This window comes from Rattus rattus, chromosome 13, assembly GCF_011064425.1.
Source record: "Rattus rattus isolate New Zealand chromosome 13, Rrattus_CSIRO_v1, whole genome shotgun sequence".
NCBI classification, from domain to species: Eukaryota; Metazoa; Chordata; class Mammalia; order Rodentia; family Muridae; genus Rattus; species Rattus rattus.
Window position 1 is genome coordinate 41030077 of NC_046166.1, and position 18902 is coordinate 41048978.

At 42.6% G+C, this 18902-nt stretch overlaps 1 protein-coding gene across 1 annotated transcript; it reads left to right on the top strand.

The window, feature by feature from the left end:
• Nucleotides 1-9723: 9723 nt before the first annotated feature.
• On the top strand, nt 9724-10160 carry LOC116914314 (prothymosin alpha-like). Its single transcript, XM_032918550.1, has one exon. It carries the CDS (start codon nt 9732-9734, stop codon nt 10158-10160), a length of 429 nt encoding a protein of 142 aa, XP_032774441.1. The 5' UTR covers nt 9724-9731.
• The last annotated feature ends 8742 nt before the right edge of the window (nt 10161-18902 follow it).

The window sequence follows — 18902 nt, forward strand, 5'->3', positions numbered from 1 at the left end:
CAAAATAACAACAAAAAGTAATCATGCTTTAGGGGTCACTATAACATGAGAAACTGTATTAAAGGGTCGCAGCGTTAGGAAGGTTGAGAACTACTGCCATAGAGGAACACTGCTTATTGGCTTCTTCCCCATGTTCTCTCAGCTTACTCTCTAGGATCACCTGTCTAGAGTCGACACCACCCACAGTGGGCTCAGGCCCTCCCGCATCAATAATTAATCAAGAAATTATCCCACAGATTTGCCCACAGACCAATCTGATAAAGGCAATTCTTCACCTGATGGTCCTTCTTTCCAGGTGAGCCTAGCTTACGTCAAATTGACAAACATTAACCAGACCAATTACTAACTGGGTTCATCTGTCCAAAATAAAAGCCTCATATTCCAGAAAATGCTCAAGGTAAAATTTAAGCGAATAAGTTAAGGCCTTACACTTTCCAGAAAGGACCCCAAGAGCCAACCTCAGATAAGTAAATTTAAGCCTATGGTCCACACTTTCTGTCTCTGGCTTTGGCTTCCTGGGATGTCACCCGATAACACTTAATACCTTACCTTTGTCCTAGTGGGCAAGTCCTGGGCACCAGTAATGGGAAAACCTTTTTTTTTCCTATCAAGAATCCATTCCATCCAGAAATCACCCAAGACAGGACTGAATTTGAGAGATAGGCCTGTGTTTTGGCTATACAAATGGTGGAGGGCTGTCCACTTCAGGCTCCATCACTGTAGGCATGCCCCTGAGTACCACTTCCTGAGAGAGCAATGGGGGGCACTTTACCACAGTTTCTGAGTGGGTTGCTGGCGTAGCTTTGAATACACTAAACCACTGACTCTCCCCAGTCCCCTGAGGAAGGGGAGGCTTCAGATACACAAGTGGAGACCTTTCTCTCCTTATCTCTCACTGGAATTCAATTTGGAAATTCAACCTTGAATATTTGAGACATAAAGTGATTCTAACTCCGAACATAAACTTCTTAAAGAGATTGGGTAGGGTGGGGTCTTGGATCTGAAGAAACAGCTCAGTGGTTAAGTACGCTGGTTTTTAGGCAGTGTAGAATGCTGATAGAGACTATAGAAATAGTATAAAGCCCACTGAAAATATAGGCTAGCACAACAATCCCTTCAGACGTGGCCCACTCTCATCCCTTTGAGAGAGGACTTTACCAGAATGTTCTTTGGCCATAGCCATTCTCCATTCTTTCAGAGGATCCGGAGTTGGTTCACAGCACTCACCTAGTGGTTCTCCGCCATCTGTTACTCCACTCCTAGTGTCTAGTGCCCTCTTCTTGCTTCCATAGGTATCGCATGCCTATGGTGCATGGTCATACATGTAGGTGAAACACCCCATATATATAAAATGATAAAAATAATTTTTACAAAGGGTCTTATTTTGCATGTTGTTTCCAATATACAAAAGCAAAGACGTGTTTCCTTTAGAGGAAATCATGCATAGATATTCCTCGATTTATAATGGTATAATATTCCAAAAGTTCCAACTTGTAAGATGGAATATCAAAGGTTGGCAATTCAATTAGTACCCCTGACCTACTAACTGTAGCTTAGCAGAACACCTCACCACAGCTTCATCACACCACGGTGGCTACCACAGAGTCTGCCATCCTGCTACAGCTTCTCCTCAGCTCCCCAGTCTTTGTGATCTCTGTTGAATTTAGATGAAACACACAGGGAATAGTGTAGAAGACACTTAGGATTTATTATAAAGCAAAACACTCATAAGGGCTGAGAGTCAACAATTGCAAAATAAACCTTTAGTCAGGGCACACCCTCAGTGCTGAGGGTGGATGTGTCCAAAGAACATTCCGGTAGAGCACATTCTCAATGGGTTGAGCGTGGACAAGGGCTGATGAGGTCATTGGGCTGGCTGACCTTAGGTAGGCTTTATACTATTTCCAGTCTCTATGTCAGTCTCTACAGAGACATTTTCTTGTGCAAACCCTTTTGAATTAACTCTTAAGGGAGAGCCTCTTTATCGGACAGCCTCTGGGTTAACAGACTCCTATAAAGATTCTGTACTTAGCTTCTAATGACCTTTCAGCAGCTCCAATATATGTCTCCACTCCGGACTACAGATCTGATTCTATTCTTTTGAGCTGTAATCAGAGTCCTACAGCATTAGTTTCTTGCTTTCCAAGCTGCTGATTGGAAGGGAGGGGGTCATTCCTAATGACCTTGAAATCTGTTCTACCTAGCCAGTTATTTACGATGCTGGCACATTGCCGATTCCCAGCTCTGAGCATCACCACAGCATACTGCTTACCTGGGGAAAGGCCAAACTCAGAGTGCAGTTTCCAGGGCATCATGTACATTGAGCAATCAGGAGGCAGAGACAACCTATATAGAAAAGAGCACAGATTCACCTTACTAAATTTTGAGTCCATGGAGCTGGGACAAAATTAGATGGATGGAAAACTGACACATTCCTCTGTGTGTGTGTGTGTGTGTGTGTGTGTGTGTGTGTGTGTGTGTGTACCAAAAGTTGAGCCTAGAAACCACTTATGGAAACAAAGGCTGAGCTTTAACAAGATGATGCCATCACCTGATTTATATTTTTTAACACTAGCTTTAGGGTCTGTGAGATGGATCAGGAGGCAAAGACACTTTCCACCAAGCCAGATTACCTGAGTTTAGTTCTCAGAACTCACATGAGAGGAGGAGAGAATCAACTCCTACAAGCTGTATGTAGTGTGACCTCCCATACACTAGTGAGCGTAAATAAGTGTGAAAAAATTTAACTCTGAGAAGCAGGCTCTGAGAAGGTAAAGGCAACAATACTGCAGGTAGAGGCAGGAATAATAATCCCCACATCCTGTAACACAAGAGCTTTACAGGTAATCTCCAGGTAGAGCTCTTTGTAAAACTGTATGATGTTGTGCTATAAGATCCACAGACCTTCTAAAGCTGGAGAGCCTCCATGTTCTTCTTGTGTGCATCATCTTCCCCAATGCCCCTGTACATTCACCTACCCAGGAAACCCATGTGAGAAAAGGCTTTATTCTCTCATATGTGATGTCCCAACCGGGCTTCACTCCTTCCTCTCCTGTGGGACCTAACAATGGAAATGGAGCTCTCTCTGATTCTTTTGCCTGCTTTTGTAACCCCTATTCCCCTGCCATGTTGTCTCACCCAGCCTCAGTATGAAGGGTGCCGCAACTTCTATTGCAACTTCATATGCCGTGTTTGGTTGATATCCCTGAGAGGCCTGCCCCCTTCTGAAGGGAAATGGAAGAGGAGTGGATCTTGAGGAGGTGAGGGCACTTGGGGAGGGAAGAGGAATTTTAAAGAAGCTCTCGTTGTAGGCATGATTGATTGATAATTACTATGGTTGAGCAACCCAACCAGTAATCCCTTACCTTTGTGAAAAAGAAAGCAGAAAATTTCAACTGTCTAATTACGTAGTCCTTCTGACCATCAGCCCCACTCTCTAATCGTCAGCATAAACTTGGGTATGGCTGAACAGAGCTCATTATGAACAATTTAAATGGTACCTCTCACTCCTACGGTCACAGACATTTCCAGTTTTAGGAGCTCTGACCCATTCACTGCTAAGGGCCCAGTTCAGAGCAGTAAATGAAAGAGCTGCATTTAGGGTTTGGGTAGGGCAGGTACCTCTTCTGTTTAGCTGCTCTGCACTCTGCCCTTTATAGCCAGTGGGTATTAGTGAGTGGTTCCCTGAGACTCTGTGGCCATCATAGGAAAGTATCAATCCTAGGGATGGGTGCATTCAGAGAGCGTCTGCCTCATAGCCGATTAGTTATAAACATAGGGGATGCCTTCCCAATGCAGCTGAAGTGGAGGCGGTCTCATGGGTCTGAGTGCTTACCTGTCAGGTAATATTTAATATTAACCCATTAATATTAAAATAAGTTAAATTACAAGACATTTAATCGGTATCTACAAAGAACCAGAGGATTGTTCAGTAGGGAAAGAGACAGAAAGTGTGGAAAGTTTTACAGCTTTGCCTTTTTCTTTCCCTAAAAAGGTTTTGTTTTTATTTTTAATTATGTGGGGGGAGGGCACGCACAGGTGAGTTACAAGTGTCCACAGAGGCCTAAGGTGTTGGATCCCCCTGGAGCTGGAATCACAGTTAAGTTGCCTGATGTGGGAACTGAACTCTGTCCTCTGGAGGAGCAGCAAATGGTCTGCTGAGCCATCTCTCCATCCCACAGCTTGCCTTTTCTGAGGGTGTTTGTACTTCTCTGACATAAAGGAAATCATGTTTAGAAAACACTAACAACAAAGAAACAGCCTTAGTATTGAAAATAGAATCCAGACCTAGGTCTCTGTTCGGAGGACAGAATGCGTTTGGTCCTTGATATCGACAAGGACAATCATAATCTGTTAAAGAAACAAAAGTCTAAATATCATTAGTTTATGTCCATTAAATAGAGATGGGAAAACCGAAGTATCCATATTAGAATCCAACAGAAGCAACTACTGGAAGTATCACTTACTAAAGCTATCCAAAGGACTGAAAAGTAAGGAAATGCCAACGAAACACAGGAGCAAAAGTGAAAGACATTTCAGTGCTCTATTGGAATATAAACCTAATTGTTAAATAAATATGCAAGGCCAACTGGTCTAATTAAATATTGAATAAATACAATTTTTTTAAAAACAGATGCTCCCTATCCCAGGAAGGGAGGCACTATCCTTACCTCCTCCTCCTCTTCAGCAAGGGTAGATAGACTGATGGATGGGCTGACTGCCAGAAATAAAGTCAAATATGGCGAATAAGTGGAGTGGAGAGACCTGGGATGTACAGCATGGGCACAGTGGGATGCCCACAATAATAAGGCACACCTCTGGGGGTGCATGGCTGTTCTCAGGTGGAAGTGGATCCTGAGGGTGATGTTCTAATCAAGTCTTTGATCCACAGATGGATTTTGATGGAAACTATGGGTCTGGGGGCCTGGTGAAGTAAGTGGGTTACTGGGGTGTGTGTCTTTGAAGGATATATTTTCTCATGGCTCCTTTCCATCCTGGTTCTGCTTCGTGGGTGCCATGAATTGAAAACCGCTATGAAAATGTATCATGATGTATGGAAATTCTGCTACCGCAGGCTAAATAAGTCCTTCCTCCCCTCAAGTGCCAGGCAATTGGCCATGTTATGCAGAAGTAACTGGAAAACTCAAAGAAGAAGGTTGTTCTCACCCGTGATGATCAGGGTGTCAGAGGGCTCTTCGTGTGGCATGGTCCTTTATCACTGGTGTTCTTTCAAAGATAACAGAATTCCAGTCTAACTGTGGGAAACAAGCCCAGGCTGGGAATTACACCCGGCAAGTATTCCTCAAGACCATTCGTATCAAGACCATTCCTATCATGACAATTTAAAAAACAAAACCAAAACAAGGGAAGAGCAAGAAGTTACCACAAACCAGGGGCAACTGGGAAGATGTGACAGCCATAAGCAAGATGGAATCCTGGATTAAAAAGAGCCATCAAGGAGCCTGTGGAGATGGCTCAGTGGATAGTGTTTAGCAGGCAAGCAGGAAGACACAAGTTCTATCGCCCAAGGCATACATTAAAAAGGTGGGTATGTTAGTATGTGCTTGTGATCCAAGTGCTGGGGACTGGAAAATCCCAGGGGTTTGCTGGTCATTAGTCCAGCCAATTCAGACTGCTTTCGGTTTGGTGAGAGATCCTGCTTCAAAAAAATAAGGTGGGGAGGCATCAAGAAAGACAGGTATCTATCAGAGTATGGCCTTATCAGGCATCAATGGGAGGAGAGGTCCTTGTTCTTTTGAAGGCTAGATCCCCCAGTGAAGGGGCATGCCAATGCAGGAAGTGACGAGGGAGGGAGTATGTAGGGGAGCACCCTCATAAAAGCAGGGGGAGGGCAGACGAGATACCGGATTTCTGGAAAGAGGATAACATTGAAATGTAAAGAAAATATCCAATTATAGTGGATGCAACTTAATATTTTGACCAGATGTTACAGTGAGAGTCAGGTAACTATGTACCTAAAACTATGTATTGTAGAGAAGACTTCCTCATTAATTCTGTCTCTCAATCTTATAAAGAGAATAAAAAATATTGTGTAATAACAGAGCACTAAATAAAATTTCAATGTACTTATTTGCTTATTTCCTGTACTTTCTATTATTGATTGAGACAGTGTGTCACTCTGTAGCCCTGACTATCTTAGAACTTATTATGTAGAGGTCACTAGTCTAAAAATTATAGGAATCCTCCTCTTGAGTTTTAGGTCTAAAGGTGTAAATCAAATACTAGCCTGTAAATTTTAATTTATTAACCTTTTCTGAGTGTCAGGCTCAAACCCAGTATGCATTGCATACTAAGTAAGTACCCTAACACTAAAGCATGCCCTCCCGTACATTGACTTAGAAGCATTTGACTTCTTTTCGTCTTGCTGAGGATTTAATCCTGGGCATTGCAAAACATAGGTCTAGTCTTTGCTAGCACTTTTCTTGGTAAATAAGTGTGTCATCTCAGTGCTCACTGGCTAAATAATTTCTAAGATAGATAATAGAAGATAGGCTTGGTAGCTTTAAATATAATCCCAGGATTTAAGAGGCTAACAGGGGAGGGATGCTGTGAGATCCAGGCTAGTAAATTCAGCTACTTATTTTAGACTATAGAAACTCTGTTTCAATAAACAAAACAAAAAAGAGAACCAAGAGTTTAGCCTATAGTTGAAAAAATTGTGCTCTGTTTAAAGAAATTTCAAATACTGCCATGCCCTTCTGAAACTAAATGTAGTCTTAACTTTTAAGATGGGCATGCATTTTCCATGCAATTAATTTAAATTTCACAAAATCAATTTTAAACACTCAATCGTGTTCTGTTCATACTAGCATTTGGTTGTAAATGAGTTCATTTGGATCTGTCTACCATAAACAAAACAAAATGAAAAAGGCAGACATTATAACAGAAATATCACAACATAGGGGGTATGTTACTAGACTTTGAGCACTGTTTCCATATAATTTTACGGACATTGTAAAATATCTTCTGACATGTGGCTAACCAAAGCACGGGGATATTAATGCACCTGCAAGTTCCTTTAGAAAGCTGCAAATTTCAGACAGCATTGAGTTCCGGCATGTGATAGGCTCACCCTTCACAGTTATTAGATGAGCAAGTTAATAAACAATAGGCAAATCTAGAACTAATATTTCATATTAAAAACATTGCATTGTAACTGTGATACTTAGTTAAAATCACATGAATGGATAATTTGCAAGGTTTTTCCAGGCTTCTTTCAAGTACAGGAATCCTTTTATATCATTGCATTGACTGTTTATAGATTCAGTTACCAGTAGTCAACCGTAATTTGCAAATACAGTTATTTGTCTTGAATTTCATAAATGAGAAAAAAAGAGACAGGTATCAACTTCTAGTCTCCATATACGCAAGCACACATGTGTATCACATACCCCCAGACACAAGCTCACACACACACTTTAAAAAATAAAAAGAACAAACATTAAAAACATTTTCTCAGTAAATATAAGTGAATGTGAAAGATTAGTTAATACTATTACAACAATGCTAATCTCTTAGTTTTGGCAACAATACTATGTTTCATTATAGTGTTTAAAATAGAGTTTATGGGGAAATCTTAAGTTTTTCCAGAATACAAAGTTCTTCTCTCTCTCTCTCTTTCTCTCTGTTTTTTAATTGAAATTAGAATCCTGGTCATCAGTAAGAGGCCACAGGGAGGATAACAATGTCTTTGAAAATACAAAACAACAGAGTAACAATTGCCCTTTGTTCAGAAGCGAGGCCGAAAGCTAACTCGAAATGTATCTATCTGACTACCTTGTGAACCAAATCTACAATTACTTACACCTTGTCATAGGGAGGTGTCTAAGTGTCCTTGCTGAAACGGGAGATTTTCTGTAGTATGGACCCTTTATGTTCCCATGACAAACAGTTTATAATCTTTAACCCAAAGCAAGCAAACCAATACACTCAAGTTTGTTACAGGAACCCAGGAACCAGTAGTCACTTGAAAATAGAGCTCCAATTTCTCATAGGACTTTGGTACCGTCCACTTGCCTGGGGAAGATAAATTGCTAGCATTGCCCGATGCCTCACACAGTTTCCTCCGCCAGTATAAACAGATCGTGTTGATTCTCAGGGCTAGAGTGTGGATCAGAGACATTCCTTTTTGTGAAATAAAGGCCTACTTAAAACTAAAATGCAGAGTCTCTAACATCGTATTTGAACCATCGTAGTTCATTAGATCAGCTGTACGAAGATGATATGTATGAAAATTAAACAGAGTGGATGGACACCTGGAATAGAACATATAGGGAATACTGAAATATCAGTAAGGTTAAAAAAAGAAGAAAGGGGCAAGAGACACGAATGCTCAAGTATCAGAATAAAAACAGCAAATGGCTAGAAAATGTCCCAAATGATTGTTTGGTCTCACAGTAGTGAGGAAAATAAAACACCCTGTATAGACTTAGCACTCTGTCATCTGTCAAATGGGTACAAGAGGCTCTCAGGTGATCCTGGCAAGAGTGTGGAGCTTTTGAAGAACAGAGTAGCATTAGCTAGCTAGTTTGAAGGTTTGCACCCCTGTGCTAGCACTTCCAGTCCTACAAACTTAGCAAGAATCCATGTGGTCCTCACTCAGCAGCTCTGTGGTGTTGGTCACGTCTTTCATCACTCTTCTGTCACCTTGGTTGTGCTACTGGGATTTTTTCTTTCTGTGCTTCAGTTTCCCTCTCTGTATTGCCTGTGGGGTTATTCTGAGTATGGAGTGGATAATTTATGTAAAGGAACCCCTCCCCCCATGTATAGGATGTCTGTTTCATTGTCTCAGTGACCACTCTGGAGAAAAGCAACTCAGGGGTGAAAAAGGGTCTGTGGGGCTTACACTTCTGGGTCACAGTTCACTGGGAGAGATCAGGACAGGACCTTGAGCAGGAACTTGAAGCAGAAACCACTGAGCATTTACTGCTTGGCTTCTTTATACAACCCAGAGCCGCTACATAGGAACTGCTGGCAGACAATGCTAACTGGTACAGTGTCCAGATGACTGACACTCCTCATGGGGTTAGTGGAGGCATCCTTCAGCGCCTAGATTTCCCTGATGCTTCAGGTCCCATTCACCTGTCCTTCCTGAGGAGGGGATAAATATCTTGCACAGCTAAGCCCATTTGCTAAACTCTGGGATACACACTTGACTGTGTCTAGGGACATTCAGACAGGCTTCCTGTACACGGAGTTAGGTCTATGGACATTTGTTTCAGCACTGTTTGCCAAGGCAAAACAGTATAAACCATTCTAAAGATTAATTAAGGAGACTATGAATAACTAATGCATGGCATGGATGTTTATATAACAGACTATTACATAACTATTAAAAGAAGTAACATAAATATTTAGTTTTTTGTTAGATCTCAAGGACCACTGCTATAAGTAAGTTATAGTTGGAGGCATTCAGCATAGCATGATTAATACACAAGTCTACAATACTCTAGCAGCAAAGTGCACGGGATTTGGACATGGTGCTACAAGTTTGAACATAATGTTCTACTAATTTAAAAACTTGACAACCCCCCACTGGCTGCTCCGAAAAGCCATCTTTGCATTGTTCCCGGGTCGTGCTCCGCGCTCACTGCAGCCACCTTCGCCGCCCACCGTCTCCTCCAACGCGGACTCCGGCAGCTTTCTCGCCAGAGTCCTCGAAACTCCACTAATTCCTTACTCGTAGCATCGGACCACCGGCGTGCCCCACCATGTCAGATGCGGCAGTGGACACCAGCTCCGAGATCACCACCAAGGACTTGAAGGAGAAGAAGGAAGTTGTGGCGGAGGCAGAGAATGGGAGAGATGCACCTGCCAATGGGAACGCTCAAAATGAGGAAAATGGGGAGCAGGAGGCTGACAATGAGGTAGATGAAGAAGAGGAAGAAGGCGGGGAGGAAGAGGAGGAGGAGGAGGAAAGTGATGGTGAGGAAGAGGATGGAGATGGAGATGAGGAAGCTGAGGCTCCTACGGGCAAGCAGGTAGCTGAGGATGAGGAGGATGATGATGTAGACACCGAGAAGCAGAAGACTGATGATGAGGATGACCAGACAGCAAAAGGAAAAGCTAACCTTACGCACCGTGACCTATTCACCCTCCACTTCCCGTCTCAGAGTTTAAACGTGGTCACCTTCGAGTAGAGAAGCAGGCCCGGGCCCGCCCACCGAGGACAGTGCCACCCACAGATGACACGCGCTCTTCACCACCCCACCAAAACCACAGCATGAATTGGCAACATGGGAGGAGAAAAGAACCAGAACTTCCCAGGGAAGTACTTTAAAAGGAAAATTTGTTTGTATTTTTTATTTACATTTTATATTTTTGTACATGTTGTTAGGGATCAGCCATTTTTAATGATAACGGGTGACCAAACCAGCCTTCAGAGTGTTTTCTGTCCTACTTCAGACTTTACTTGTGGTGTGACCATGTTCATTATACTCTCAAAGGAGAAAAAAAAACCTTGTAAAAAAAACAAAAACAAAAACAAAAAAATCTTCTGAGCATTCCAGTAACTTTTTTTGTGTATGTACCTAGCTGTACTATAAGTAGTTGGTTTGTATGAGAAGGTTAAAAAGGTCAAAGATAAAAAGATTTTTTTCCTTTTTTTCGTCTATGAAGTTACTGTTTACTTTTTTTTTTTGCCCTGTTTGACGTATGTGTGAAACAATGTCCAACAATAAACCGAAATTTTATTTTGCTGAGTTGTTCTAAAAAAAACAAAAAAAAAACAAAAAAAAAACAAAAAAAAACCAACTTGACAATCTGTTATAATTCCATACCCCCAAAGGTTGGTTTATGGATACTATTTGTATTATGTCTTCTGTAGGCCAGAAACAGTTATAACTTACAACAAAATCAGCAGGTCTTGGTGATTAATTGAACATGTGGGTGGTGAGGGAGGCGGAAGGCCATTGGATGACTCCCAAGGTTCTGCCTTCGATGACAGAGTAGTGCCATTTGTCAAGGTCTGGACTGTAGGAAAAACCACCATCTTTAAGCAATCACCTTGTCATATAAATCAGAAAGGGAAGGACGTTAACCTAATTTAAACCATGATCCCAGGTAACAAAGGAACTCTATCTTCCTCATAGACCCAGGGTGGCGATCTCAGCACAACAGACAACACCAAGCAATCTTGGCTCCTGCCTCAGGCTCTCTCGTACATATGACCCCACGTTCTTTCTTTGTGTCTTTGCTGGATGAATAGATGTCAGCACGCGGATGCAGAGAGAAGATGATTGATTGATATTGACTAATTATTCGAGAGTTGAAGTGTTTAAAAAGATCATTTTAAAATCAACCCAAATGCTTGTTATTATTTCTTAGGAGAAGCAGGGGAAACGGTTGCAGAAAGAATGTGTTTGGGTTTACATTGAAACTGAAATGGGAACGGAACACGGGGCCGGTTAGGTTTGAACACCACGTGGGAGATCAGCATGCCTCGGTTGTGGCGGAGTGAGAACTGCCTAGAAGAAGGGACAGAATTAGAGCTGCTAACTCCCGCCAAAGCTGCAAACTTCTCATTTTGCAGAGAAAAAAGCTGAGCTTCACACAAGCATGGCGGGTGGGCAGAGAGTGTCCCTGGAGACACTGAGTTTGCAGCAGCACAGTCTCGCGCTCCCTCAACAATGCCCTTCCAGATTTCAGCTTTACCACACCTCCTTCTCTCCCTCTTTTATTGTTTAGTGTTGGTAATATGCTTATTCTTTGCTTTAGCGGTGTCATCATCTGGCCTTTATTTGAGATTCCTGAGGCCACTGTGCTTCAAAGTTGAAGTGTTTTACTGATTTGAGAAAGGCATTTTACAGAAACAGCCCCAATGGGGTCTGAGACCTCACCAGGACACCAAGTCCAAGTTGATATCTAGTATTTATTAATAATAATAATTAAAATTAAGACTACTGTTACAATAAAGTTTTTTTTTCATTTTTATCCAATGTTGTTCTTAAAGTCTTAGGACCAAATATTTGTAAAATTTATGTTTTAGGAAGCTAATCATATCTTTGACAAAAGTGTGTGTGTGTGTGTGTGTGTGTGTGTGTGTGTGTGTGTGTGTGCGAAAGAGAGAGAGAGAGAGAGAGAGAGAGAGAAAGAGAGAGAGAGAGAATGGGATAATTTGATGCCATAAACAGCTTCAAAAAAAAACTTGGTTAGTATATGCCGGTGTCCTATTTTCTGATGCCATTCATCAGTGTATTAGCTTTTCTACATAGATGATGTCATCTGTGGGTCAGCATAGTGTCAGCATTCCTCTCCCGTCTCAGGCTGTTAGCTAGGCCTCCCCACATACTGTGGAAGAGTAGTCACGAGAGGCCACTGTGTCACACTGCTCTTCAACACACTGGGAAGGCTTTAACCTTATTAAAATCATGTTATTTGTAGAATTTTTAGATATTACTTTCAACCTCAGGACTCCCCCTCTAACGCCTAGTTTAGCTCAGGATTTTATCATGAATAGCTATTGGATTTTATTAGTCTTTTTCTGTACCTATTGATACACTCCCATGAGTTTTCTATTGCATGTAATTGATTCTACTAGTTGATTTTCAAAATTGGAGCCAGCCATACATACTTAGGATAAACTACTGGGTTCTGACGTCGAATGCTTTTTGTTCATAGCTTGGTTTGTTCAGCTAACACATCTGTGTCTCATAAGATGATGTTTTTTTGTCAACACTAACAACGAACTGCAGATACGATGGTGACCTCACAGGATTATGGTGAAATTAAAAGTTGCTGTCACTTAGGGATAACCTCACGTGTTTGCACTCACACTAATGTGAACAAAGGATGCACTAACAGTCTGTGAAGGCACGACAATACATTAATGTACAGCAGATAATACATCACTAAGCCAGTGCCTTACACACCTGCAGGGCTGGGGTGCAATTAGAAAAAGTTCCTTATTCTACAATTAGGGGAATGTTTTGTAAACACAGTGAAGTGCAACCTATATAGGGGTGGGGTTAGAGTTAGGACTAGGGCTAGGACTAAGCTTGGTTAGGGTTAGGGTTAGGGATAGGATTTGTTGGGGTTAGGGTTTGTTAGGGTTAGGATTTGTTGGGATTAGGTTTGGAGGGCTGTGGTAACAGGAAGTGAACTAGAGAAAGACATGGGGTAGGACCATCTGCTCGAAGAGTTGTTATTCCTTCAGGCCTCTTAATCGTTTAGAAGCTATAGAGCACGCTGGTATGGATATATGGAAGGATTTAAGTTATTAGTATTTATTAAATAAACTTTCTTCTTGGCTTCCTGCCTGCTCCTACCCTCTCAATAAATTAAGAATATCACATTCCTTTTGCTTCATCGTCCTGAGAGGGAGGAGAGGATGTGGCAGTGCCTGTCTTTGCTCATTTCTGCCTGCATTTCTAGGCATTGCCTTTGATAAACTCCTTTCTTATAAAGTGTTCTGGATGGGACCTTTTGCACTACCAGTAATGATTTCCGCAGCCTGCCGTCAGATCGCAGCAAGCGCCTGTCTCCACGGAGCCTCGCCGTCAGATGCAGAAGGCGATACCAATTTCCTTCCTTGATAAATGTTGATAGTCACCCTACCTCTCCTTGCACGGGGTCAGGAGGGGCTAAAATGCCCTAAATTATACTCTCTGGGACTACATTTCTCTACTTGGGACATTTGATCATTGTTTATCCTTAGCTGTACTCTCTATGCAAGAAACTGGACCAGAACATTCCATAATGAATTGCGAGCCTGTTCTCTGAAGAGATCCGTGGCTTGAAAACACTTTCACATGAAAATTTTACAGATTTTTTTTGTCGTCTCGATAAAAATACTGACATTAAGCAACCGTCGTGCAGATCTTGTGTTATAAAAGAACAGTGAGGTATACAGGTCACAGAGAGAATACGTTATTTATTTAAACGTACACTACTTACTTCATGAGTTTAATATTAAATTAGACTCTAGAAAAATCTAATGTAACACGTAAAACCTTCCACAAGCTTGACTAGGCTGCCAGGAATGTGATGACCTAAACCCCAAGGCAGCTTAGACACTAAAAGATCTTTCTTTTAGGAGCCACTGCCTAGGTGTCTCTGGGAGCTTGCCCTGGTATTCTCTCGGCTCCCAGGTCTTTGTGATGTCTGGGGAAAGAATTCACAGGAGACCCATGGAGTAGAATGGTGGTGGGCAGGTGGTGTTTACTAAAGGGAAAAGCAAAACTCTCTCAAGAGTGAGAATAAGCAATAACCAGAGAGCCCACGGTGCCAACTTCCATTTTAGACAGCCCTTACTTTGTACCTGAAGACTCTAGGCTCTAGAGCTGGAAGGGTGGTTCAGTGGTTAGCGAGCACCGCCTGGTCTGACAGAGGACCAGAGTTTGGTCCCCTGCACTCAAGTCAGGTGGCTCACAATCACATGTAGCTGTAGTTTCAGAGGATCTGCCGCCACTGGTCTCTATGGGCACCTATACTCACACACGCCCATACCACATGCTCGCCCAACACATTCAATTAAAAATAAAATAAACACTTAAACTCTCTTAGACAGACATGAGTAAAATATGACACTGTCTCTACTAGTAACAGCGGCTTTTGTAATAATGATTCCAGGAATGGATCAGGCAGTGGAAAAGTAGGGGGTGGGGGTGGGGTGAGGGTGGGGGCAGGGTGGGAGTAGAGAAGGAGGGCCTGTGTCCTTACCTAATAAACCCTCCTGTGTCTGTATCGTAGATGGCATTCAGCTAGAGTTAGTCTGCTTCCCATTGAACTAGTGAATCTTCTGGACTCACTGTGTTCTTAAATTAGCTGTTTGACATCCAGGGCTAATTTTCCTCAATGGAACCTTCTTCTGTTATTGTTGCTGGTTTTCTTTTTCTTTTCTTTACATGTCAGGCTGTGGTAGCTAAGGTTGGCCCCAGGCTCCAGATTCTCCTATCTCCACTGCCCAAACTCTAGGATTACAATAATTGCCACCACCTCCCTCTCCCTCTCCTTCTGCCCCTCCCTCCCTCCCCTCTCTCTCTTCTCGTGCAATGCAGTGGGGAGCCCATGCAATATTGTATTATATATTTTAGCTTGCTCTCACCACAGAAGTTTTATGTATAATTGTGAGAGCATTTGGTAAACAGTTGTCTTTGTCTCAGGCCACAGGCACAGTACCTGCTGCTGTGGGGAATCCTCAGGGTTTCCTTTTCTTGTCCAATCAGTTCTGACAACATAATGAGACTTATTTTCACAAAATGGTCTTGTAAGGAGAAAAACCCCGATGTTTGGCTTTTAAATGTTGTGGCAACAGCTACGTTGTTGTAAAAACACACACCATATCCACACATATACATGTCAGTCATTCACCCAACAAATACATTTTAAATGCAATTTAAAAAAGAAAGAAAAGAAGAAGAGCTGGAGAGATGGCTCCGTGGGTAAGTAACTCCCACAAGCCTAGTAACCGGAGTTAGTCCTGGATCCGTGTTGTAGAGGGCAAGAACTGATTTCCGTTGTCCTCTGGTCTCCTTCTGTGTACTGTGACACATGGGCACCTCCTGCCTGCACACAAAATAAATAATAACATGTAATTGGAAAAATTAAGCAAATAATCAGAAACTGCCTCTAAATAACAGAGGCCACTCTGGGAAAGTGCTCCTTGGAGGAGTTGGGAAATGCTGTTCTCTGGGCTCCATACTGGAGAGTGGCAATTAGCTCCTGTGTGTGCCTATGGAGCAGCCCTGGAAACACTGTTAAACATGAATAGTGTTGTGCACTGTCTGTATCCACACACATACACACACACACACATACACATACAACACATAACACACACAACACATAACACACACACCCTCACACACAGATATACATAACACACACACTACACACACACACACACCACACACACCCTCACACACACACAGACACACACAGATACACATAACACACACACACAACACACACACCCTCACACACACAGACACACACAACACATAACACATACACCACACACATAACACACACAACACATAACACACACAACACATAACACACACATACACACCCCACACACCCCTCAACACACACACACACACACACACACACACAGACACAGCACATAACACACACACACCACACACACACACATAACACACACATGCACACACACACTCACACACACACACACACACACACACACACACAGACACACACACAAACACACACACACACACACACACACACACACACACACACACACAGAGAGAGAGAGAGACAGAGAGAGAGACATGGACACACACACAGACACACACACACACCCACACAACACAGACACACAGACACACACACACACACACACACACAGACACATACAGACACACACAGACACACACACACACACACACACACACACACACACACACACACCACCCACACACACACACACACACACACACACACACACACACACAAACACACAACACACAAACACACACACACACACACACAGAAGGCATGACCACACGCACACACACACACACACACACACACACACACAACACACACAATACACACACAACACAAAACACACACACAATACATAACACACAAACACACACAACACACACACACACCACACACACACACACACACCACACCACACAGCACACAATACACACACAACACACACACACACACACACACACACACACAGAGGGGAGGAGGAAGGGGAGAGGGAAGGAGAGGGATTGGTTAAGTAGATTCTTCAGAGTTGTCTCCCTCTAGTGGCCAAATGGTTTTGATGTTATTTTTTATTTTTTCATGAGGTTATGAACACTTTATTTGAGTTGGTTATATTAGTTAGTAAATGCATTGTCCTGAGATATTATAATTCTAAGAGTTAAACATCAGATTCCCAAGACACTGCAAGAACTTATGCCTCTTATTGCATGGCAATGTTATATAAAATACTTCATTGGAATTTTACTGATTTTGGAAAACTCAATTCTTTAAATTAATTTAATTTATTTTTGTCTTTACAACCCAATATCAGACCATCTTCTCCTCCTTATGTTATTCTTTTAAACACACGAAGAAAGCTAAGGACATATGGCATTACAGCTCTTGTGGGGAACGTATCTCTTGACTATGAGCATAACACTCAGGTTTGTTTCCTCGCCGTTAATCCTGGAAAGAGAATGACAGCTTCAAAGGGTTTGTGTGAGAATGAGGGTGACTAGTTGTTAGATGGCAGTAACAAAGGAGTGTTGCAGTGTCACAGGTATGCGTTTAAAAGCCTCAAACACTCACACATTATTGACATAGGCACAGTCACACAGACGACAAATGCCAACTGGTCTGGACCTTGCTGATCCCCCAGAGTCACACTTAAGTCACTCTAACTCTTCCAAAGTCAAGACCGTAACTCTGAAAGCTTGCAGGAAGTGCTCCTGACAAACTGAGATGCTCCAAGGCAGGCAGAATAGAGACCCCTTACCACTAGCCCATCCCTGAACCTTCGGTTCCAAGCAGACCACATGACAGAGGAAATTAAGGTAGCCAACGGAGATCAGCTGTAGACATTTTCCTGGATTGTGGAGGACTAATTTCCAGGGTTAAATCTCCAGGGCCTTATGGACAGAGAGGGGAGGGGAGAGACAGGGTGATATGACATGTGGACAGTTGGGAGATGTTGAATCTCCACTGCTGGCCTGAGCCAGGAGGAGGGGCACCATAAGCCAAGAAACACAGCTGGTCCTACAACCTGGACAGGCCAGGACAGTGGATTCCTAGATAGAGCCTCTGGAAATGAATGAGGCCTTGCCATTACCTGTGTTCACCCTCAGGAGGCCCATTCCAGCCTTCTGGCATCTGGAGCCATAAAATTAAAGACATCCGAGTTGCTGGAAGTCACCTGATCTGTGGTGGTTCGTTAAATGCAGTAGAATACTATTTTGTGCCCTAATTCCTGTCCCACAGGAAATGAGTTTGGGCAGGCTTTGAATGTGTACATATGTACGTATGTTTTGCGTGACTAGGAGCACCATGTGTGTGCACCAGTCTGAGCATTCATGTGGAGGTCTGAGCTTAATGTCCGAATGCTCCTTGATAGCTTTTCCATCTTACTCATTGAAAGAGTCTCTCGGTGAAACCCAGAGGGCACTGATATGACTTAGACAGCTTGCTCTGGGCAACCTGCCTCACCTTGTAAGAAGCCAGAATTGTGGTGTGTCTGACCTTTACATGGGTTTCTAGGAATCCAAAGTCCAGTCTCCATGTTTGTGTTTGTAGGAAGCGCACTAACCACTGAGCCATCTCCCTGTCCCTGACTTTATTCATGTCAATCAGAAGTGACCCACCAGCAAGCTTTGCTCATGCCGTGCATCAGACCACGCAAATTCAGCCTAGACTCGGATCTGAGAAGGAGCGCCCTCATGGACAGGTCCAGCAACACCTTCCATGCCACTGGGGAGAGAAAGGTCCAGCTGCCTCAGAAGGTCACGTTCCTTCTCTCGTGGAATAATGGGACTGGATTCCAAGTCTCATTGGTCCCTTTCACCTCCCCATTGTATTAGTCTGTGTGTGTATAGGTATGTGTATGTGTATATATATAATGTATATGTATGCACATACATACAAACATACATATATACCATTGAATGTATATATGAAATAGTAAATGTATATCAAATACATATAACCATTTTATAATAGTAAATGTTATATAATTTTAAAATCTGTTTTTTAAAATCCTTTTATTGATTCTTTGTGAGTTTCACACCAGTCCCAGTCATTTCCATGACCCTCATATCCACCCTCCACCTTGGCAACCTCCCCATTCCAATTAAAAAACAGACAGAAGACCCTAACTAAACTCAACCAAGCCAAACAAAACAAAACAAGCAAACAAAGCCTACAAAGCATCCCATCACGGAAGC